The sequence below is a fragment of the Strongylocentrotus purpuratus genome, unplaced genomic scaffold (genome assembly GCF_000002235.5).
Source record: "Strongylocentrotus purpuratus isolate Spur 01 unplaced genomic scaffold, Spur_5.0 spur5_contig_850, whole genome shotgun sequence".
Classification (NCBI taxonomy): domain Eukaryota; kingdom Metazoa; phylum Echinodermata; class Echinoidea; order Camarodonta; family Strongylocentrotidae; genus Strongylocentrotus; species Strongylocentrotus purpuratus.
In genome coordinates this window covers 2,113,606-2,139,345 of record NW_022145558.1, presented here as the reverse complement: position 1 = coordinate 2,139,345, position 25,740 = coordinate 2,113,606, and the positions used below count along the sequence as shown (strand labels likewise).

The 25,740-nt window shown below is 34.6% G+C and overlaps 1 protein-coding gene across 1 annotated transcript in view; it reads right to left on the bottom strand.

The window, feature by feature from the left end:
* Window positions 1-757: 757 nt before the first annotated feature.
* Window positions 758-25,740, bottom strand: part of LOC105447010 (ankyrin-3-like) — a 39,058-nt gene continuing 14,075 nt past the window's right edge. Inside the window, exon 9 of the mRNA XM_030993912.1 lies at window positions 758-847. Coding sequence (XP_030849772.1) covers window positions 758-847 — 90 coding nt within the window. The remainder of the gene's footprint in view (window positions 848-25,740) is intronic.

The window sequence follows — 25,740 nt, the reverse complement described above, 5'->3', positions numbered from 1 at the left end:
GAAAGGGACGAAAAGAGTTCTAAAAAATGACGCCCTAGCCAATATTATCAAACAAGAATTCTAAACTGAAATGTTGCTATATGCTTAATTGTTTTAGATCTAATCAAATTTTTGGGTGAGTATTAAACTGAATATAATCATCGAGTAAGCCATCACACCAAGAGAGGGAGGGAGATGGAGAGAGGGTGAGATAGGGTGAGAGGGAGAGAGAGAGAGAGAGAGAGAGCGAGAGAGAGAGAGATAAAGCGAATCTTGAATGGCACATTAAGTTGTTTTCAGTTCATTAGCGCATTTATTGATCGTTATGTTACCTAATTTATGCATATTTGAAATGAATTGAATTGAATTTATTTCTTCTCCAACATACAAATCAAATTGAATTTTAGAAATACAACTTATTCAATATAAAACAAGTTTTTTGAACGTGTATATAAAATGTTGATAATAAATGATGACATTAAAACAAAATGTAAACCGGTAATACAGATTCGAAGCCTCCACCCTTAAACTGAGATTAATGCCTAGGTCACATTTGTTTTACGGCTAGAATACGGCGGCCGTACGCCCCGAAATCGAGAGCCGTATGGCAGCCGCAGATTTTCTGTCTCCACAAATTCAAAATACACCGTGCGGCTACCTGTAACCTGACAATAGAATGATTATTCTCATAATAGTAGCCAGGTATATCCATGTTCAGTGTGTGCGCACACCCACTACTTTTACACAAAGGTAAAGTACATTTAAAGCTGAAACTAGTCTAGGTTGCACGAGGAAAATTGTCGCTCTGTAGCTCGTGATCCGGACCAAGGAGTGTTACTTCGGAGTATTTTGCCAATCGTCTGTACATCTAGAAAAGAAGCCAACAGATTACAATCGTTGAATTTCTTAGAAGAGCAGAGGGTGAAAAGTGACGCTGGAAGCAAAGTAAGTTATATCGTCTACATGACTTTGTATTAAAAAAACAAGATTCCACGTCGGCCTAAATGCATTTCCCCAAAACACTTGTTGTCTTGTTTTGTCCATGCGCTTGGTAGTTTGAAAACAAAGCGAATAATGCAATTTCTCGTAGATTATGGTACACTGTTTTCAATTTGTTATGATCCAAGTCATATTGTAAAATTCTGTATTGTAAGTTTGTTTAAACTGATTATCAACCTGACACTAATTGTTATTTCTGCCATAATATCATCAACATACTCCATATCGTGGAGTTATGAATTTTCATCTTCGTGCTAATCATAATCATCATATATAGAATAAACAGAAACTAGTTAAATACTAGACTACCTAAAGATGAACTTGAGTTCTGGTTTTAAAAAAATGAATTCTCACAGAATCAAACGAAACTTACACTGAATGTTCAAGATTACAAATAAATATCATTTGCCAAACAATTTTGATAAAAATGTATAGTGGCTGAGTAATGAGCATAGAAAGATGAGGAAATTGAGGTATAGGCCCGACAGTGGCGCATCCAGGGGGCCCGCCCCCCCCCCCCCCCCCTGGGGAAAAACCGTGTCAAAACACGTGTTTTTTTTACCTCTTTGGGGGCGATGGCCCCCCCCCCCCTGACGCCCAAGGGGGAGTGCAAATTTTTAAATCATCGAGGGCCCCTCCCCCCAAAAAAGTGGTCACTACCCCCCCCCCCCCCCCTTGCTACGTCCCTCGAAAAGGGGTAATACGGTCAGGTGACTTGATGACCCATGTGACGTCATTGCGGGCATGTCCGATTTGATAATTTCATACGAAATTGCCAAAAACGTACTGGGGTTATCGAGTGCATATTATTTGTCTAATAAATGTCCCTTTTTTCTTCAATTAATATCATAGTTTGCCTTTTTAAAGACATTTTAATGCCTAAATCACCCTCCTTTTCACCAGAGAGGCTCCTGCAGTGACGTCATATGCTATTGCGCAATACAGCTCCGAAACCTGGCTTTTTCTGAGCGTTATGAGTCGTGATTTTTAAAGCTAGATTCTAGAATTAATGATGATTTGTAAGAAAAGTCATTGTCATGTTCGGAATCTCCGTCAAAACTTATTTTACCTGTTTTTTTTTTCCTTTTTAGCCAGTTTTGGTTAGAGTGGCCCTTTAACATTATGTTTAGGTGGTAGGGCTTTTAAAACAGATGTGAAGCAGGGCTTCCACTTAGCCGAGTTGGAGCCTCGAGTTGTGGCGAGCTGGCGCGAGTTTATGGCAAGCCGTTTTATCATTAAAACGTATTTCTTGATATTAAGAAATAATTTTACGTTGTAAAACAATGGTAATTCTTGATATCAAGAATTGATTTCGTGATATCAAGAATTAAATTCTTGATATCAAGGAATATGTTTTAATGATAAAACGGCTTGCCATAAGCTCGCAACAACTCGAGGCTCCAACTCGGCTAAGTGGGAGCCCTGCTAAAGAGTAACCATTAGTTTCTTCTTGTGACCCATCACTTCAGAGAGAAGAGTACTGCACCAGATATGTTGTGCATGCATATGCCATTGCGTGGCAGCATTTTAACAACAATAAAAGAAATTATTGATGAATAGTCTACGGGTACAATTTATTGGGTCGTCATGCGATCTCACTTTACACAAAAGAACAGTGCTTGAGCTTATCAAAATTTCGCAATGCTTTACGCAATAGTCGAGAGAGCTAGAGAGAGAGAGAGAGAGAGATAATCCTCTGTGACGAGGAACAAAAAGAACAAAATAACATATGTTGTTCTGACTACAAATAGATTCATTTATGCAATATGTATCTATGCTATGCATAGACGTTGTTCTATTACTTTTACAATCGCTCAAAGGGTCCACAGTCTTCAATAATTTATCTTCTTTTTTTTTTTCTCTCTCTCTCTCTAAGTGCCATGCTGTTCAACAACTGTATTAGTACTCCTCCCAATTCTTTCACCCCTCTCTCTCTCTCTCTCTCTCTCCTCCCTCTCTCTTCCAACCATTTCTGCAGACTGTCCATCCAAAGTATCCTCCTTCTTCCCCTACTCCTTCTTCCCACAATTTTCCCTGCCACAGCAAGATTCTCTAGGCCTTCTTTACGTGTAATGTGACCCATGAACTTCAACTGCCTTCAACATCTCACGTTTCATTTTCATTTGATCTCCAGCTCGTGTAAAATCTCTCTCATTACTAACGTTGTCAGTCCAGGGGATTTCCATCATTATTCTTTAAAAAAAAAACATTTCGCAACTTTTCAAACGCTTTTTAGTATCAGAGGTTAAAGTCCATGTTTCACTACCATGCATAAGTACTGGGTAGATGTAACAATTCAGTAATCTTATTCTAGTCCTCATACCCATTGTTCAATTTGTCCGAATTTTGTCTAACTAGAATATGCAGATTTAGCGAGAGCTATCCTTCTCTTGATCTCTGTCTCACATCTTGCATCCTCGGTGATCATGCTGCCGAGGTAGTTAAAATGAGGAGACTTGTTTAATAATCTGTTCTTTCAGTTTCAAGTTACATTTTGGACTGCTCTTCTTGGATACCATCAGGCACTTTGTCTTGTTATAGTTGATATCTAGTCCCACGCAGAGGATACGTGGGGGTATTCTTGACAGGCCCCATCCCAACAAAGTCCAATTATCTCATTATATATGCAGTGGTTATTTGAATCAAATTGAAATTAAAATATTTCAAAAGAAAATTTCGATATTTCAAGATTTACACTGTGAAAGCTTAAAGCTAATACAAAGTGTTGATATGGGGTCATGAATTTGGTTCAAATGATTATTGGAAGCATATACGATCCTACAATATTCAGTGATCGTTGTCGCGGTCGAAATCGACTCTAAAGTTATGAAATTGTAAATAATAAACACTTCACGTTGAATAGCTCCCTCTCAAGGTCAAGATATTAATTAAGCTATAAAACAATGTTTATTGACTAAAAGTGACTGATTAGCTATTCTCGTTCGGAAATTATATACCACAACTACATACTCTGAGATTTTCATGGTCGCAGCTACCATTGTACGGCCGCAGGAGCTATTTGAAATTTATCAAAATTTACCGGGAGCACCGGTAAATCTTTATATTCATTTTTTCTCAAAAGCAGGAGTGTTTTAGGGGCTAACATTTCTGGTGTTTTTAATACATCCACATGGGGCATCCAAATATATTAAAATTGTAAAGAATCACTATCCACCCATTTTTTCAAAATTTCCCAAAAACTTTGTAATACCTTTAATGTAATCATTAAAGGCGGGAGGTAACATATGCCATTCTATACATGAAGAAAACAAGGCATAATTCGGCGCAGCGTTACTCATGATTCAGCAACATTTCACACAAAAACGGGACACGACGATCATATACAAATGTTTGAAAACTGATGATGCTTTGGATAATGGCAATAACCGCAAGTGATGAATACACAACACCTTTCTCGAGATTGGACAGAAAACTTCCTGAAAGTCCTACAAACTGGCGATTAGACCACATGGACACCCCCCCCCCCCCCACCAGAAACAACCAAAAGAAAAGAAATAATTAGATCTATTATTAGAAATGCGGGATAATACTTAGACGAACTGATTTTCGACCAAATTGCCAATACGAATGATAACTCAAGCAAAGAGAAATAGGAAGAAGAAGCTCAAACGAGCTTTTTTTTTTTTTTAAAGATATTCATTTAATTTCAGTTATTATATTGTCTTCTCTTTCACAAAATGTGGAAATATGCTTTCCACCAGTATTCAGTGACAATACAAGAACACATGACAGAAAAATAAAGTAACAGTAGAAACACACACATGTTTAAACATTCAAACAACCAATGAAAAAAATTTGTTTACAGAACCAAATGTATGTAACTCTACATTGTCGACATACTCATTATTGTTCATATCAAACTTTTTTCATGAAATATTATTTCGCTACTACTTTATTTTCTCTGCCTTCAATTTGTTGTTCTATTCGCTATCACTATCATCCTGATCATTTAATTTAATTCTATTATGTGCGCAATTTACTTCCTCTACTGCTCTTACATTTGTATTTGTTATCTGGTTGGGGTTCATTTGAGGTTCATATCATTAAAAAAACTGGTGTGTAGACTCTAGGTTAAATCGATAAATATGATTAATATATCAAATTTTGTACAATATTATTGAAAGTGTGTAATGCGTTGGGTACAAATGACTGGTGGAAGTAGAAGCGTAGACATGGTGGTGGAAATCCCCATATTTTCTTCGACGCCAATTAGCATACAATGTCCCCGTTGACCCCAAAACACATGACGAATCTACAACTAATTCTCGTAACAATACATTCCAATAGGGTACGTAAGGAAGTTCGTGTTGGGAGGTGGATTACTGAGAGAGGCTAGGGACAAATGTCTTCATTACTTTGTTGTCGTTTTTCTGAGCCAGAAGCAGAATTCATGTGTGACTTTGGAATATTTTTAACGGCCCGTTTATAAAAGCAGCCAACAGATGACAAACAGTTTGAATTTTTCCGAAGAGTAGAGGGTGAAAAGTGCTCCATTAAGTATTAAGTCAGTCAGTTTAATTCTTATTCGTCGATTTTACAAAATAATAAGCTTCAAGATCGGCCTATGCATTTCAAAACAATTTGTGTAGCTTGTCTTGATTTGTTCATGCGTTTGGTAATTTGAAAAAAAAATCGAATAATGAAATATCTCGTACGTTATTAGAAATGTTACGTTATTGTTATGTTTATTATCCAAGTCTTTCCTGTAAGTTTGTTTCAACTGATTTTCAATCATGCCTTGGACACGTGAACATTTTGAAATGACAAAACTTGAAAATGTTATAGTTATGTTCTACGAGAGTATTGCCCGTTTTAGCCCAGCTCATGCAGCTACATATTGTGTGTAGATAGTTAAAGAGTGCTCACAAATTGTTGATAATAGGCGTGACTGGTCAAGGATATGTAATTAGGCTTAAATCCCACATGTAACAAGCGATTTATTCTCCCACTGTATATTAAGTCAGTAGTTGAATTCAGTAAACACGCAACAAGCCTCGCTTTTTAGTAGGTTCATGTTTCATTTCCGTATCTGATGATTCACAGAATATTCTTTCACGTCCGATGTTTACTATGATTAATTACTTCCATATTTACTTAAAGAAATATTAGTGCTTTGTAAAATATATAATGTTTTGTTAAATTTACATGGAATATAAATAAAAGTAACCAATAAATAAATGATCCTACATTTCTATTGAATAATGTAATTCGTGAAGTGCAGTCATTCTTAGTATTTAAAGTTCAAAAGAAATGTTTAAGAATAGCTACCAATTCTCATTATCTAGCACCTTCCGCACCTTTGTTTAAGAAGCTATCGTTATTAAATATATATGATATAAATAAGTAAGAAATCGCAACATTTATGTACAAATATAAAAACAAGTTATTACCTGCCCCCTTTTCAGACCTCTTTCAATATAATAGTCAAATTCATAATTATAATACACGGCTTTCCAACAAATTTCATTTATGGTCTGTTAAGTCTAGTTATGAAGCTAAATCAATGAGTTATCTAGGTCCTAAACAGTGGAATATGATTCCCCAAGTAATAACGAAATCACAATTCATATCTTCCTTTAGAAAACAATATAAAATCTTACTACTAAATAATTATTAATCAGCACAGTTGTTGATTTTTTTTTCTTCTTTTTTTCTAATTTTATATCTGAACCCTCTTTCATTGTTATCTTGTTTTCCTTTCCTTTTTTTCCCCTTTATATATTGTTTTTCTTCTCTCTATTTTACTTTCTCTTGTTTTATAGGTAGTTGAAGTGTTTGTACTTTGCTTATTTTACTTAATTTATTGTTATGTGCTTATAATATGTTATACATGTATTTCTTTTTGTATTGTTTTTCATTCTTTAAAGGGCGATCCAACTTCACAGGTTCTCGCAACCTTCATGGAAAGCCCCGCATATAACCTTTGTAAACATAGTTAAAATTTACTGTTACTTTGTATATTTTGATTTTTATATTGCGAAATAAAATTGAATTGAATTGAATTGAATTGAATTGAATTGAATTGAATTGAAAAGTATTATGACTGAAAATGTGATTGTGAATAAGTTCTTTTTATTTTAAGTAATCATCTAAGTCAAATCAATTTATACCACTCTTGCAACAGTCATGGGTGTCGATCCGTAACTGATACCTATTCATCAGGGGGGGATGATCTATTCATTCATCCCCCCTGATGAATAGGTATTACGTAAGTATCGACACCCATGGCAACAGTGTAGATTGCACCTAGGGCTCTAGGGGAGAACTGTGTTAATACTGATGAGGCTTGCCTGGGTAAACAAGACATATTACTTATGATTATTATTATCATTATCATTATTAATATTATCATTATCATTGCTGTTATTGTTATTATCATTATTGTTATTTTTATTATCATTATTATTATCATTATTGTACATTTATCATTTTTCACAATCGTACCTTATAAAGAGGCAGGGGTTATTAGCCAACATATGAGTGACAAAAAGCGTTGTTACAAGACAAAACATTTAAAGACGGGGAAATGTCATCATCATCATGTTTTTGCCACTATATTGGCAGGTGGGCGTCGGGTGTTGTGTGAGGCACAGACAAAGTCAGTCGGAATTTCAAGGCGACGAGTACTTAACGGGATCCGGTCACTTTGTCTCAGATTCTAAAACAACATCCTGGATTTAGCCCATGCTGCAATGATAATTATAAACCTTTAGGTCAGTCAGGAACCCCATGAAATTTACAAGCCGATCGCCTGTCTGATTATCAAGATATTTATGATTGGAATTACAAATTTTGAAAACCTTTTGCCAAAGGGTTTTCATAAAATTACAGTCTATTAGAGAAAACGAGTATGGTAAAAAACCGGTCACTGAAAGATTTTTGAGGCACTTCTTGATCATTTTGAAGGGTGATTTTGTTTTACCGCTTCAATATTACACCATATCATTTAGCATTGTTAAACGATCCGTTTAAGGCATGAACGTGAAAGGGGCACGGGCGCTTTTGTTTGGAGATTAAAGGCATTATGGGTCTAAGTCAGTGAGTCATGAAGGTTGCCTTATTTGGACAAAAACATGACAAACAAGTCGTGATAAAGGGACGTGGAATTCAAAATATTTTGATTAGCTCACTTGATGATAAGTGACTTGGAAAAAACAATATTTTATACGAAGTATGGCGTTGTCGTTGTTTTCACATTGTGTGCTACTTTTTTTTTTTTTTAATTTACACTGTTTGTATGTTGTATAATTATATATTTATGTTTGAACTTTTTAATTAAACAAGAAAATGAGAATTTCGCTTCTGATACGTATCCTTTGTATCTCTGTAAAACAATATTTTGTGAGAGCCTAATATTTGATAAACTTTTCAAGATATCAGACATTTGATCGAAAATTATCTCGCTCATTTTGTAATCATAAGCTCCACATCTGATCTCTAGCACGCTCTTCATCGTACATCATATATCCTAAAGTGAGAACTATACTTATCTGAAAAGGCATGAATTTTTGGAAGAAAGAATGATGGAACAAATTATATTAAAACTGTTGTCAACCTTCTACACGTTTACGTCGCGGTAAGATCGCTTTTTCGTTTGATGCTTTAATTGGCATAACAGTGATAATTCCGTATCATTCTTACTTCCACAGGATATCAAGAACGAGCCAAAGAAGCCTGAAACTGAACTAACATGAAGATCATCGTTGCCATACTCTTTGTTATCTCAACCGTCATTGCGACTGACGAGAAGCAAAACAAAGAAATGCTCGAATCCCTGCACTACATTTGTACCAACCTAGCATCCACACTGGGAAAATTAAGTTATGTTAGTAGTGACGCTGGCAAATTGGATAAGGTACTGAAACCCATATGTGACATCTTTTCAGAGTCTGGCGGTCTTACGAATTTTAAATCTGCGGTTTTCTGCGATCTCGTCATCGACATTCTCCAGCTCGGTGGAATATGTCCTAAGATGTTAGGCCAAGGTAAATGAATCCCAATAAACTTTAAGGAAGACAAAAATTATGAAATTAATTTCTTATTTTCATTTCATGTCCCATTCTTTTCCCTTTTTTTGCATAATTAGAGTAATATTTAAATGGAGATTACTTGTTGAAACCTGGCCACCCATTAGCAGATTGGGCAGTGGACTAAGTCAAGACAGGCTTAACGTAGGCCACTTTCGAGAGGATAGGCCTTTTTTTTTTTGTAATGATGTGTCTGTTTTGTCATCCTTCTACTACACAGGAAAAAAAGAATTGTAGTGCTCGCTTAGGCCTCCGCCTATTAGTCTACAGCTATGATCGCAGAACTGGACAGAACTGTATGACTCATTAGGCTACTAACAAGACCGCATTAAGGCCCGTTCAGATATGTCGCGGTGAACCACCGCCAAAAAAAAATGCCGCTGTCTTTGTTCGTGTAAATGAATCAGAACTTAACGTTATCCAACAAACACATCAAAATAAAACAAAAAATCGCCGATTTGCTGAGGTATATCTGAACGAGCCCTTAGATTACCATTACAAACGCTTTAATTAAAGAGTAGGTTAAGTTTTGGTAGAGGTGACAACAATAATTGTGAGCTATCTCTTTCCTTTTATGTTAATGTAGAAGAATAACTTTTATTTTAAAAAAGATGGCCCCTGAAAAGGATGACTCGACAAACTATATGCATGGTAATCAATATGGCAAGAAATAGCTAAAGTGTTTAGACAAAACTTACATGCAACATGTTTGTGTACTTAATCCCATAACATGTTTGTGTCTTGTGTATATTACTCTCAGTGGGACTAAGTCAAATTTCTTTTTATTTTGATTCTTCCTAAACCACGTATAAAGTACAGCAGAATCAAACAATATCATGTGCTACAAGATCACCCTTTTCCAATAATGTCTACAGACACTTTCTGTCACAATGCAATCACATGACCAGAATTGAACTTTATCATCTTAAAGTAAAATAAGCAGTTGAAGACAGTACTATTACTAGTATCCTGTATTTTGTACGAGAAATACATATATGCCCACTGCAAGAGAGGCGCCATTTTGGCTGACACGTGATTGCGTCAATAATAGATCTTTGGCGCACGATGAGAAAGTTGTTTAGTACAAATGTGGGTGCACTATACACAGTTAAAAAAAATCAAAGTATATTTAATTACTGACGTAAGGGCTATTTTTTTTTCCTCGTCACAGTTTTGATTAACGCAGGTAATGACGCTTTCAAACGTCGCCTCGTGGGTAGCAGGCATTAGATTATCCTTTAAAAAAATTTATTAAAAGAGTTTCGTCAGCGTTTTTCAACCTTTTCATAGTCAACAAGACAACCTTTACAGAAATAGGGAATAAAAAGTTTCTTGTCACCCCTTCCCAAATTCATAACGGAAGATTCATTTTGCATCACGCTGGTAGTCGTAAGTGCCATATACACGTATAGGCACATTCTTCTTTTTTTAATTGCGAGTAAGCGAGTCACCTCACGAATATGTGAATATTCGGTCAACTCGTTGCCTAGAATCAGCCTGTTTCTATACATTCCGAGCGAGTAAAGCGAACGAGCATGGTATAATTTATTTTCGATAGAAACAAAGAAATATTCGGACACCTCCCTGTCATATTCTGGCACCCCAAAATAACGAGACATTCAGGCACTCAAAATCACAGCTTAAAATCAGATTCTAAATTTTGCGAGCGAGGTAAGCGAGCCAGGAGAAAATAACACTTTTTTCAAATATTATTTCATAATGAAAATAGATAGCCGTTAATATTATTTTGCTTCACGAATTTGACTTTTATTTAAAAATGCATCAACAATAGATCTTTGATAAATTTCTCTCGCGGCACCCTTAAAGGTGTTTTGCGTCACGCCGGTCGAAAAACGCATAGAATTCCTATTCCTATGTTTAAAGTAATGTATTGAAATTTAAGTAAATGTGTATTTTAAACTTGTACTAGATTTCCCACGAACTTGCGTGAGTGCGGGTGTGTGTATGTGTAATGTGTAGGTGTCTGTGTGTGTGTGTTGTGTGGGTGTGTTTGTGTGAGGGAGGGTGGCATGACGGAGCAGGACTTTGTCCTTTGTACCAATAAAATAACCTCCAGATTTGTTTTGTTTTTTTTTTTATATAGAGTAAATAACATGTTCAATTGATTTAATGTTTATGTACTTCAAGTTCAGTTATATATACTGTAAATTATGTTTTGTTCAATTATGTTTATTTATAAGCAATTAATATTGAAAAGGTTTATTTACTTCATTCAATTGTATGTTGTTCTTGTTTGTATTACATTTGGAGGAACAATACAAAATTACCCCCCCCCCCAAAAAAAAAAAAAAAAAAAAGTGTGTATGAATGTATAAGTACATGTAATCTTATAACCATATTGTTAGTAACTGACTTGTAAAAGCTCGAAGTTGAAAATCAATACTGAATTAAAGAAACAGTTTAAGTCTCTCTGTAAATATATAAACACGCTTGTAGTCTATTCTATAGATACAGAACCTTGCCATTACGGCTTTTGAAAAGCATAGCAGAGGGTCTGAAGTTTTACACTATGTAGATCAATTTCATTGGCCATATATCTACTCCTGAAACTGACAAAGTTAGTCAAGGCTCAAGACTTCACGGCATTGTGATGTTTTATCAAATTAGTCCAAGTAAAATTAATGGATTCCTATTTTCTCGTCCAGATCTTTTTCAATTTTGGGAGGAGACGGGTTCCATGTTATTTAATTTTTAATAGCTTTTCTGTAATGCAGTGTATTGCAATATCGATACATACTATCTTAGATAATTAAATTGTATTTTCTTTCTTTGTTCCATGCACTGTAGAGGCTCTAAACGAGGTGAAATTGCATTACATGGTAATTTATGTACATCATTTTTTTGAAAACATCAGATCCTTGACTTCAAATTTCAGCACAAAATTTTCAAATTAATTCGAAATGAGACAAGCCATACAATAAAGAGAAAGGTGAGAATATAGGAATTTCATTCATTTTGGCCTTATATTATGTAACCATGATTATCATTTAATCGCTTTGAATTAATTTCTCGTCGAACATAAATCTTTAGAATGTTTATTTTCTTTTGTTTTGGTCTGTTTCAATTAAAACGCTAATCCTAAAATAAATTCTTGGTTTATTTCGAATGATTGTTTGCCGATCTTTTTTTCCTTCACATGTTTTATATAGCCACTAAAACCGAATTTGGTGAGAGTAAATATTTAACTATGCCCCCCCCCCCCCCCGAGACCAACAACCGACAAGGCTGTTTTATGGACCTTCTTTCAACTTATTCTGATGATCCACGAGACCGGTGGCTCACGGAATCTAAAGCCAGTGAGGCCGACATTGTCTGAGTGCTTTTCTTACGTGTTTCTAAGCCTTTTTTATATTTGTATTTTTTGGTAATATCACCTCTTGGAGCAACTAAAGCAATAACATGGTGCTTACATTAGAAACATTTGATATGATCATTATTGGGAAGAAAAGTACGTAATAACATAAAATGCTTAACAATAATTTCTAACTTTCAAAATGAAACGAATAAAATTGTAATCTGAAACCTCATATGTACGGATACAGCATAGGCCATATTCCGTCACAAAAGTTGACCAGGGCCCCGTCTTATAAACAGTTGCGATAAATCTTATTTGATATTGATATCAATTGCAACTATGTACATAAGACTGCAAACTTGCGATTGATCATAGGACATGCGATTGATTCTAATCAATAGCAACTCTTTTTACAATGGGGCCCAGATTTCCGTTCTTATCTATATCATGTATTCTATTTCTATTTCTGTCCTCTTTGAATTTCTAAGTTTTTCGGTTCCTAAACTTTTTTTTGCTCTCTCCATTGAGTTTCCTCGTTTTCCTCTTGCTACATTTTTCATGAATCTTTTAGGTTTTCAATATTTCATCTCGATTATTTAAACCTTTCATTGTGCATTTCTTTTCAATGGTTCATTAGACCAAAAACCAATGAGACCGCAATTTTTCTTCCTCCCCCTCAGTATAACTTCATTCTCTCGTGGGTTGTTTATCTCCTAGGTTCTCAATATCACTGACTCATCGGTTTGAAATTCATAGACATTTCGGAACCTTTATTTTTTGTTCTATGTTTCTATTTATGTTTTTTTTTTAGATAATTCTTGGCAGTTACGTGGAGCGGTGAATATGAATACGTGGGCAACTACAAGATATTTGCTGTGTCCTTGTCCTATATAAACAGATTAATATCAAACAAGAGTTCTAAACTGAATTGTTGCCAAATACATAAAATTATTGTCTTTACTCTGATCTAATTTTTTGTTGAGTTTTTTACCGGATAAAACCATCGGATAAGCCATCACACCAAGAGAGGGAGAGCGAGAGAGCGAGAGAGCGAGAGAGTGAGAGAGAGAGACAGAGAGAGAGAGAGACAGAGAGATAATCTTGAATGGTATATTAAGTTGTTTTCAGTCTCATTGGCGCTCTACAAATTGGCCTTTATCCTGATGTAACCTAATTTATGCATATTTAAAAGGAATTGAATTGAATTTATTTTCTCCAGCATACAAATCAAATTGCACTTCAAAAATACACTATATGCAATATATAACAACTTTTTTGAACGTGAATACAAAATATTGACAATATATGATGTCATTAAAACAAAATGTAAACTGACAACCGAGAATTATCGATTAAGAAAATTAATACGCAAAAGAGGACGGGCTATTACAATAAGTGATTGCTTGATATCGTGATAGCCCGGGTAGGAGGGGATGTGGGGGTGGAGGGTGGGGGGTCCGCTCACTATTCATATGGACAGCTATTAATAAGGACGATATTCATAATTTCAGAAAAAGAGTCATTATTCATAAGTGCCATTATGAATAGCGCCCCTTCTTTATGATTATGAATAGCGACCCCCATGTTGCATTATGAATAGCGGTCCTTATCAATATGAAAAGTGACCCCCTTTCCGTTTGATGAATAGCGGTCCTTCACGTATAGGAACTTACACGTGATGAATAGCGGTCATCGGTCCTAGTGAGGTTACCAGCAAGGGGCGGAACCAGCCGGCGGCAATGGAGGGGCCCGATTCGTGAGAAAATATTTAGCGGCGAATCAGCCAGCCGGTGAAAAAGCGGGAGGAAGAGGTGGGGTACGGATCACTAATTTTTGTTTACTCAACACCCCCCCCCCCCCTCACCCCCTTCAGCACACAAAAAAACTAGTACTTTTTTTTTTGTCAGGGGATGGGGTTCGTCTTTTTTTTTTTTTACAAGGTAAGATTAACGTGTTTTTACCTGTTATTTTTTCCAGCGGAGTGGCTTCGCCCCTTCCCCCCCCCCCCCCTGATCCGCCACTGCCCCGCCACTGGATGGGGAGGCGGGAAGACTTTTTGAAGCGCCTCTATAATCATGAATGTATCTAGTAGTCAAAATTCAAAAAAAGTATACATTAGTTTTTGCTAGGTAGGTGAAACGTCATGGCTTGTCATCCCTAACACCACTTGCAATATATATTCTGAGTATTGAAATACAATTATTCGTAAACATGTGTAACATGTGAATGAAAAAATTCGTATCGGGGCACTTAAGTATGAATTTGGTTACGATACAAAAATGGCCTATTCCGGGATCGAATTGGATGGATGATGGATGATGCCAACGTAGGGGACAAAATAGGCTATCTCAGATTTGCCCGTATTTCGTCTGATATGCCGAGTGCAGATGGCGACAGCAAATATAACGAATATGAGTGAGTTTTCTCGTTTTGCTTTTTCTTATTATGTCTGATTCATTTTGGCGGTTTGTGTTTTCTTTTTGTTTGTGTGTGTGGGGGGGGGGAGTGCGAGTGTAGGTAGGGTACATATACACGTATGTATGTGTATGCGTGTGTGTGTGTGTGTGTGCGTGCGTGTGTGCGTGTGTGCGTGTGTGAGTGTTTGTGTTTATCTAACATATGTTATTTTAGCCTCGTTTAAATGATAACAAAAATTGTTTTAAATAGATTGTTTCTGTTTGTCTGTAGCTCCAATTAGGGGTATTCTGGGGGGGGGGGGCTAGAAACAATGTGTGGTGGAAGTGTGGTCGGGTGGTGTGTGTGTGTCGCATGGTGTGGAGGGGGGGAGTAGTGTGTTTGATTGGATGGGGATATTTCCCGGCCCCTCCACTCAGTGTTATTTAGGGTACGCATATGCATGTTCCCTCCTTTTGAAAACTTCCCTGAAGTCCGGTGTGTAAAGTCTTTTTTGCGAATGTAAGAGCCGGACTTTGGTTCGTGAAAAGTACCCCTTTACCAGACATTTGGTAACACGCATGATATCCCTCCGTTCACGGAGTGGGGGGGCGGGGTTATTTGTTTTAAGTTACAACTGATTTCATTTTTGTTTTCATCAATTGTCCAATCTATGTAATGAAAATGTTTTGAATTCATGTCAAGGAAAAACAACTGTATTTTATTTCGAAGATTTGTTTGTATGGTTTGGAGAAAAAAAATAAAAAAAACTATTGAAAAAAAAGCATTGCTTATCAAATAAGTATGGCCAACTTTTATAGCTCGTTCTTTCCTGTAGGAATAGGTTGCTATCCGTTTCTGATGTTGTATGTCTTTACTTTTCTCTCTTTGGGTATAAATAATTTAGTTGTTAACTTTATATGTTTGGTTTACATTCGTCTCTGGATCCCTCTTCATATCTCTCTCTTTGATGACTCCTATCGTTCTCTGCAGCTAGCTCCTCTTAAACCTCCTTTTCACTCCCCGTAATATGCCTCCTATATCCTCCTCCTTTTAATTCCTTCCTCTTCTTCCTCCTCCTTCTCCCCCTCCTTAGGAGTACTTAAACATGAAGAGGCCGTTGGAAGGGGATGAGGTTGAGGTAATGGCATTCATTTTCTACACGTGCCTCGTAGTTTTGTTGGGGGAGCTAGAAGGGTTCCCCTCCCCTCCTTACATCATGATATTGTAACATAGACAAAATAAATTCTGAATTACCCTACAATCAAACAAACAAGAATCAAACTCAGTCAAAAAACGAACAGTGAAAACACCAAACTAATTGAATTAAGAACCTACAAATAAATGGAGCTGAACAGAAGTACTCGAAATAAAAGACATTGAAGAGAAGAAGTCTAGAAGTGCTCTGATTTATTTTGCCTGCACTACAAACCTCACCTTCCTTGTTTTTACAAAACATATTCAAATATATTCAAATGAATGGGCAAGTACCCAATAGAAGAACAGAAAATAAAAGAATCCATAAATTTGAAGAACCAAGGGTCAAAGGTGAACTAATGAGAACGGGACGAGGATGAGTCAGGGGTAGTCTCCGGAATTATAATGAAGGATGAAGGCAAGGGATAGGAGCTAGGTGAAGGCGATGCAAATAAAATGGAAACTAGATAAATGGCATAAACAACTGAACAGGATGACAGGAAAACAACTTGAAGAACTATTACAACAGAAGTCGAAATGAGGTTATTCACTGCACTGCAAGTCACTCTTTTTTTTTATTGTTGTATCTAAGTTGAGGGCTGCGTGCAAGTCAAGCTACTTGCTTATTTATGTAGCCCTCCTGCATGTAATGTATGTTAATTATGCATTCAATATATTTGTTTAATTTCGTTTATTATCTTTATACAATACAATTATATACACTTAAAATATTGTATCAAACCATATTATGTTCATGGAAATGTATGAAAAAAATGCATGCCAACCAATAACCAAATCAATTCAAATAAAAATCAAATAATGATATTAACATAGTACTGAAATTACAAATGTCTATACAAAAATTGACAAATTTAGCAGATTTCAATGTTGGCTACGTAAATGTCTTCAATTGTAGGACAAGTTGTTTCATATGAGATAACAAAACAAAAAATGTTCTCGTCATTTGTTCTGATATTGACAATTTAACAAAATCTACTTTTCAATTTGCACAAGTACCAAGTCTAGTATATGAGCACTGCATAAAAAACCAAAGCAAACTTGCTCACCGAATACAATACGATGGTAAAGAAAATAAAATGAATTCACAAACACTTGCACATCTCTAAAAATGTTCACAGACTTAGAGACGTCATGTAAAACACATCAAATAAAATGACAACGGTATTTTGGTCAAGCAAAGTACTTTCTGAAATTCAGCATTTTTTTCTGCATGTCAAATTTTAGTTTATACACAGTAATACAAATTTAACACAAATGAACACCAATTAAAAAATGAGTAACATATACTTCAAGTGACATATTTATGTACATATACAATTATTTACCCCCGGAATAAGTGGAAGAAAACAAAGATTACAAGTTGGTGAAACAAGAGATTTTAAAAATATAACATAAAGAAGTCAAGAATAAACGAATGTTTGCTGAATATAGATTACTGCAGCAAGAGATATATAAAACATCACATACAATGTCGAAAAACGGCATCAAAGTCACATAACTACTGCAAAGTAGGCATATAGTTAACAGATCCCAATACCAGTATGAAATTTAAAATAAAATAAAAAAAACATATGCCATGATATCTATATATTTTGTTGTATTGTTGATAACTTGTGCAATGTGTTTATGGTTTTCAGTTACAGAATCTAAGTCCTATTTTGATATTGCTGTTTTTTGTACATGTATATATTTCTAACATTGTTATTTATTGGCCTAACATGTAAACATGAACATTCCAGCCAGTGCTGTCTGTCATGTAAAATTCAATCTGTATGAAACATGTTTTTGCAATAGTAAAATCCATTTTTGAATTGAATTGAATTGAAAATATGCATATATAATTAGGCACATAATCAATTTGCTTTACAGTTAGTACAGTTATACTTTCTAACGTAGTATGGTATTACTTCAGATAATATACCATGATAATCTTCCTATATATATATATATATATATATACATATATAACGAGGCACAGAATCAACATACTTTGCAGTTAGAACAGTAATACTTTCTAACAATATGGTATTACTTCAGAAAATATACCACGATAATCTTCGTATATATATACATATATATGGAGGCACATAATCAATATACTTTTCAGTTAGTACAGTAATACTTCTCACGTAATAAAGTATTACTTTAGAAAATATGCCATGATAATCTTCCTATATACATATATGATAAAGCACTAACCCTTCAGTTTAACAGTAATACTTTCTATCGTAGTATAGTATTTGGTTCCTTTTTTCACATGTAATTTCGAAATTATTTAGTGTAAATGCAATATAAACCTATGCTGTGTAGATGTCTTTATTTTTAACGAATATCGATTTTGCAAATATGCAATGTTTTGTTAATGTATTGTTTTTTTCATGTGAAATAAACGAAACTAAACTCAAACTCAAACTTAGTATGGTATTACTCCAGGATATATGCCATAATATCTTTTTATATAGATATATATAATGAGGCACAGATTCGATATAATTTACAGTTAGTACAGGAATACTTTTTGATATACTATGGTATTACTTTAGACAATTTGATTGTGACTATAGTAGTGAATAAAAATAGTTACATGTTACCATTCAACTTATTAAAAACTACAGATATAATGTTTATAACTGATATTGAGGGAAAAGAAGGTTTTGCCATTATCAAAAATTGAGGTAATGTTACATTTAACATTCTATTCATGAAACCAAAATTGCTCGATCACATTACATATTTTGGTATTTGAGCAAACATCGTTTTTTTTTTTTTCAAGTCTTCTAAAATGTTATATAAGTACCTCCGAATGAGAATACATACAATCAATAAAACAAATAATAGTAAATATTTTTTTCTTCATTTAATTACATTATTGGGCCAATTCAAGGTAAATACATATACGTTCTATATAAACCTAGCTCCATACATTGCAAGTATTGTTGAATTTTTATTATGGAATTGTGAACATTAACTGACATGAAATATCATTTAATTGCATGTTTTGTATGATTCACACTCGAGTAGGGCTATCAGCTTGATACATTTATCACATATACTGAATCTAATATGGGACAAAATAGCATGGACTCGCCCAATTACAAAGACGATTGGATATTGGCAATCAATTTGACCTCGTGATCTAGGACAAAAAGAACAACGGTTTTGGTTGTTCCAGCAGTTGGTATATGCATATATTATAATACATGAACAGTGTAAATACATAATTCAGAGACCACCACGACTAGCAAGTGATTCAATACATATTTAGATACATTAATTTAAGAGTATAATCAAATTCAAATCCATATTTACTGCAGTACAGAGTGTGATCCAAATCAGTTGCACTAGTAAGTAATAATATTCAGTGCAAGATAAATGTAAAAATGGCCGATTTGAGGAGTAAAAACTGAATTGCTTTAATTGATTGATCAACACCGAGGCCAGTAAGTTTTTTTTCTGGTATTGACAGAATATTGATATATATCATATAGTTTTATCAAGACATCGAAGACAGAATCTTGCAAATACATGCACAAATATACAATTATGTAAAATAGTCTAAAACAAAAACAAAAACAAATGTAAAAATAGGATATGATATCTTTTCAAAAGGCAAACTGTAGGATTTAAAAGACAGTAACATTTGCGTATACACTTTTCACCACTGCTGAAAACATATAATTTAAACAAAATACATTAAATAATAATACTCCCACTGTTAGCTGTCAGGATTGTGCATATGTTATATATATATATATATATTATATCTTTTTTTTTCTTTTTCAATTTACATGCATCTTATCTTTGAGGAAAAAGTCAAACTATCTGTGACATTTCAGTCCGGCGATTTTGTAGTACTGTGATTTCTTTTAAATCCATGTGCTTGAATGTTATTTTTTCTCACTTGAGGCATATCTTTATTCAGCGTAATCTATAATGTCTTTAATATCACACAATGTTTTAACTATTCAAACTGTACATTGGACAATCAATCCTGTACAAAGCATACTTTTGTATTTATATCATTATCAATATCACGTAACAATCAAAATGAACATGGTTCCATAAACTTTTATCAATTATATCCTCTTACATACCAAAATCGGGCCTGTATACCTGTGTTCCCTTTCAACAACAAAATAACGAAACTAAATGCTGAACTTTGTGTTTTGTAGATCTATGCCATGTTAAGTATCAAAATAGTCTCGTATTAAGACTTCCACATCAAACATATCTACATCTTGTCACAACATAAAGCATGATTATATATACTATCGCTTTCTGACGAAAAAAAGTGGTATCACCACTTATAAAATGGCAATATTCTACACTGTATGTTTCCTTTAAAACGGATGACTTGGCAAAGCCTTAAGTTTTTATAAAAGATTGCTTGACTTAGGCTGCCGCTGTACATAGATATTTTTACAAAATATAACTAAACATCTCAACTCAACAAACATAAAATCCATATAACCATAGATGTATAAGGCGTATGTCATACCAAAGATAACCAAATAATTTGCGTATCCCATGATGAAACAATAGTTTAAAGCAAATTATATCCATTTGAAATATATTCTGTAAGACTTACTGCTTTGGTAAATACATGGAATTATTGTCTCTACAGTGACTGATGAAATAGTTACAAGTTTTGTTTGTTCTTGCAAGAAATCCATATTTCGCAAGTCCTGCTGTTAAACTTGTCACGTGTATTCTTTGTGTCCACTTTATTCACAAACCAAAGATCTACACTCTTATATATATTTGCCAAATAATGTCCGATATAAAATCGTTTGTAGAAAGACGTGAATGAATGCAATGTGATTCCTTAGCTGACAACATTATTCACATGTAATTTACATAGTCAACACATTCCGGATATCAATAACACGTTACAGCAGTCCTGCAAACCCATGCACATTTAAAATACACATGTGTAACAAAAAGAGGAAATCACAGGCTTTCAGATGATTTCAGATTTTCACAAGGCAATTAAAAAGCCTGTAAGAAGAACAATATTTTCAGTACAGCTCAAACAAAGAGAATGCACCTCTCACAACGTAACGCACGTTGCAAGATTCTACTTAACTTTCCCATATTTAGATGTACTGCACACAAACTGGCAAATCATTACAACTCAGGTTGTAATGGAAACGATCATTACACTATAGATGGAAAGAAACTAACATCTCATACATTTATGAGATGTAATGGTAAAAACACTGTACAGGAGCGATGGATGGTTGAAATAAAACTTGAAAGAATTGTCACTGTATATAAGAAAAATCTTTGACAATTCATAAGATATCACATGTGTCTATGTCCTATTCAGATCTACTGATCATATAAAAATATAAACATAACTACATTGCATCATAATCATAATCCTGTAAATCGAGATGAAGATTCCTCTCTGCCTAACTACGCCCTCTTTTACTACTTCTCTCTGTATTATTCTGTCTTACTGCGACGACTGATCATGATTTAGTTTAATACAATAATATTACTACAATGAGATGGGAATTACTCATTCATATCTCTTATATATGACCTAAGACATAAATGACTGACCTCGAGTGCCACGAACAAGATCATGAATAATAGAATATCAAGAATAGTAAACAAGATAAGCTTTCTAATTCCTCTCTCTTACTACAGGAATGACCTTTGTATTTGTCCGTCAAACCTAGTATTATGTTCATGCAATAAAACATCTTTTCAGGCTAACAACCATGTAACAACACTTCAGTGATGTGTTAGCCATACATGGCAGGCAGTACAAGATATAGATATTAATAATGTATTATTTAAAATATTTTCTATTTACATTTGACTAAATATCAAAAAATAAAAACAAATAAGAAGATAGTTGGCAACCAAATTTATCCCCAAATTCAGAGTTGATGTAGACTGGAGAGTACTTTAAACCACTAGTTGACAACTGGTAATGTTATCACCGACTGTCGGATGTACAACAGTGGTCATAACTTTGTAGAGTTAGTAGATATTTGTAACAGAAAGGGAAGAGAGGGGGTACATTTCAGGACAGGTGGAATCCGACAGACATGTTTAGTGATGTTAAGTGCTATCAGGATTCCCCAGGAAAGTTGTCATAACATCTGACTTACCTTAAATTCCTGAAGTACAAATTATTTTGTAATAAATATCATCTCAATCAAAGAGAATACAAATAAAACCATCGTTGTCTGCCATTCTAAAATGTGTTTAATTTAACTTTTTCCCCTCTACAAAGATTAAAATACTGTATCAGACTGTGCTTAATGCAGGCTGTGCATAATGCATATTTTTGAACGCCTTTTTAAGGTTAAGTAGTTTGATTCAGCCGGTGCATCAATCCCCCGGAATATTTTTTACAGAATGTGTATCTTTTTTGTTTTAAAAAAAAGATTATATTATCATTATAGCAACTGCAGATTTTAATTTTGTTGTTACTGTTAAAATAACACTTTATTATTCATTTGATATCTTATACCAATTTTTACAAATTTAGTGAAATAATAGGATTTCTTTGTGCACCAGTTAGGTGAAAAGCCATCAGAGATTTCCTTAACATCAGATCTATTTCATATATTTCCTCCATAAACCCTCTAAGTGAAAATTATTAAAAATACTCTTCAGCTCGGTGAAACTTCCACCCGACTTGTTTTTCCATATAGAAAGGCACTCTCTCATCGCTGGCTTCGAGTCACTACCGTGCTGCTTCAAAATACGTGATGCCTCGTTGAACTCAATACCGAGTCCCACGGACAGGTCATTGTATTTCGCGTGAGGGATGTGGGTTGCAAGAATATTCAGTTGTCCATCCGATACCGCGTCACTATATGACAAGGATTTAAACAATAGGAAAATATTATGTAAAAGAATTTCTCAACTCACTGTGAATGTGTGCTGGGTCGTATTGTTAAAATGTTCGTGAGCACCTTTACTTTACATGAGTTGAAAGTGGTTTGCCAATTCCATTGCGTTGTCATGTGAGACTTCGTCAATTTATATTTCAATTATCGTTACGTTTTGGGTAGATACCCCTCTGTAAGCTGTCAAGTCGTTTTGAACATTCATCCTCCAAGCATTGAGAATATCAAATGCTTCATAGCTGCAATGAGCTCTTTGACTACTAAATGTCTGGATGCATCAAGTATTATGAAAAAATAGTTATTGATGAATTATTTTGTATTATTAGTAGTAGTCATTTATATATATATAAATACTAAGTTTCGGTCTATCCTATCAATAAGATTTTAATCAAGAATAATCTAAAAGCCATTATTTAACCATTTAGCGTTTAGGAAAGGAATCTAACCTGGTTTGAAAAGTGGAAACTTCATCGGCTACTGCTGATTCATCTGGATGAGGAATGGTGACTGATGTGGAAACCAAGGATAACGAGGAAGCGGAAACTGTGTTTCCGAGTGATGTCTTGGCTGTTGCTGATGTTAAAAGTGGGAAATTGTCTGAACCTCGTAAAAACACGTGTTCTTTACATTCATGTAATTTGTTGTAGAATTATGTCACATTGTAAATTGAATTAAGATTCGATCACACAAATATTAATTTTTCATTGATTAAATCTTGTTACCTCATTTTATTACTATTGTATCAAATCTGCTAATGATCAACATGCTATGTATGTTGGTGAGATTAAGTTTGAATATGAAAAACCCGACGTAAGCAAATTCCTTACATCTAAATTCAGAGTCTTTCTTAGAAGAGGAGAGGGATGGAAATAGTAAGAACAAAATACATGCTAAAGAAGAAGTGTAAAGGCTGCAGAGGGTGTGTTTTTATCTTAAAGACGAAATTAACAGGTTCTTTTGTTAAAGTTCATGTCTGCCCATGACACTCATAATGTCCGTTCATGACAAAGAGTTTTCACACTTATAATGGAAAATGGAGTTTAGAATTCGATCGATGTGACAAATAAATCAACTTCCCTCATCAATATTTGCAGCTGAATTTAAATGTCATTTTCAGCTAGTTAACATAAAAATCATCCGTCAGTGACAACGAATTTTTCCTTTATTCTTTACTAGGAGGTAACCAAGTGTTTTTAAATTTCAAAACTTTTTTGTTTTTAGCATGGTTGATGTAGTAATGGTTGCCGCTTTTAGTCAAAGTGAAACAATTCAAACGAAACAGATAAGCTAATTTTCTTTTTTAACTCACGAGAGGCAAGGAAATTGGTCTTGAACATTATTTCCATTGGAAGCTTAGACTGTATCACTTCCAGATTCACCAGCAGATCATCTGCTTTCCCGATAAAGTCCAATTTGAAGTAGACAGTATGCTTCCTCTTTTCGATGAAGCTTGCATCGACATTCTATCATTGGATATGATTAAGTGTTCATATTAGCACAATATAAAGGAAAAGAGGATTAGCATACTTTGAATACATTTGTAGGGGAGTACACATGAGGTTATTACATACGATGAACAAGTAAAGATAACATTAAATGCATGTTCTATATAGAATACAAGGTGGTGGTAGTATGGAGGGTATGATCATAGATATATTTGTCTCCTTGAAGGTGGTGAAAACAATCAACTAGTTCTCTTTTTCATAAGGAAAGGATATTTAGATAGTCTGCTTTATAGAGTAGTTCTAACATCATGTTAGCTCGTCGTACAGGTTACTTGTTATAAATAACATCGCCGTTGTTTGCAATCTCTTAGCTTCAAGCATCTAACACAAAGGCAACATGAATGTACAACTCAGCCTGCAGCCTGAATGTTGAATTTTGAATTTGTCAGTTCATAGATTTCGTTGTTTGTATATACCGGAGCGTGAAATACTTTTATAATAATGGTAAGTAGTTTTCGCGGACCTAAATGTTGTGACAAAGAAAATGCACACAATTTGGATAAACGAGTACAAGCAAACATATCAAGCCTAAAAAATACAAAATTAAAATGAAAAATATTTGGATTCGGAAAGTGCGGGCGTTTATGGTACATGTTTCATTTGATAGAATAATCGTTCAGGATAGAGCTATATGAAATACTGTAACCATAGTAAATCGGAAAGGGACTCGAACTGAACATAACATAGCCTACGTATGTGACACTTTCAAATCTGGTATTTCAATAAGCTATCAACGTTGAGGCTTGGAAATGTTAAAATTTAGATATACTTCATCATACTACAATTGAATATTTACTTCTTATGCTCATTGATTCATCAAATTATCTGCGCATCACAATACTTTAACATTTTGCTTCTGTCTACCTTTGCGGCTCGGAACCTTCTATATCAAAGAATCAAGGCTTTTCAGTAAATCAATCCCACAGCCTTTCAATGTTGCCAGATGTTGACATACATTTTACATCTTCGTACAGCGGCATAGCTAAAAATTTGTGCACTTTTGTCTAAAATAACCCACACTGGTCAGTATCAGATATGGAAAGACTTTCAGAATCTGTGTTATGTGGTAATTCTTCATGAAATAGTTAAATTATGCATGGTCAACTCGGCGAGTAAAATCTCATCTTAATAAAAATCCGGACCCTACCGCTACGTAAGCGACCGTAGAGGTCAGTGGAAAGGTGTTTCAGAACATGTCATGGGGCACGGTATTTTAAAGCGAGTCTGTTATGGTCGAGTGGGCTTAGTAATTGCAATTTTATAAATTTCGTTAGAACCGATTGAAACTGATGGAGAACTTGTATTGGCGGGTAGGGAGCGGGTTTACCTGAAATGCGAGAGAATGATCTGGTGGGGAATCATCCTTTCACGTTGCCTTAAAAAAAAAAAAAAAAAAAATTATATATATT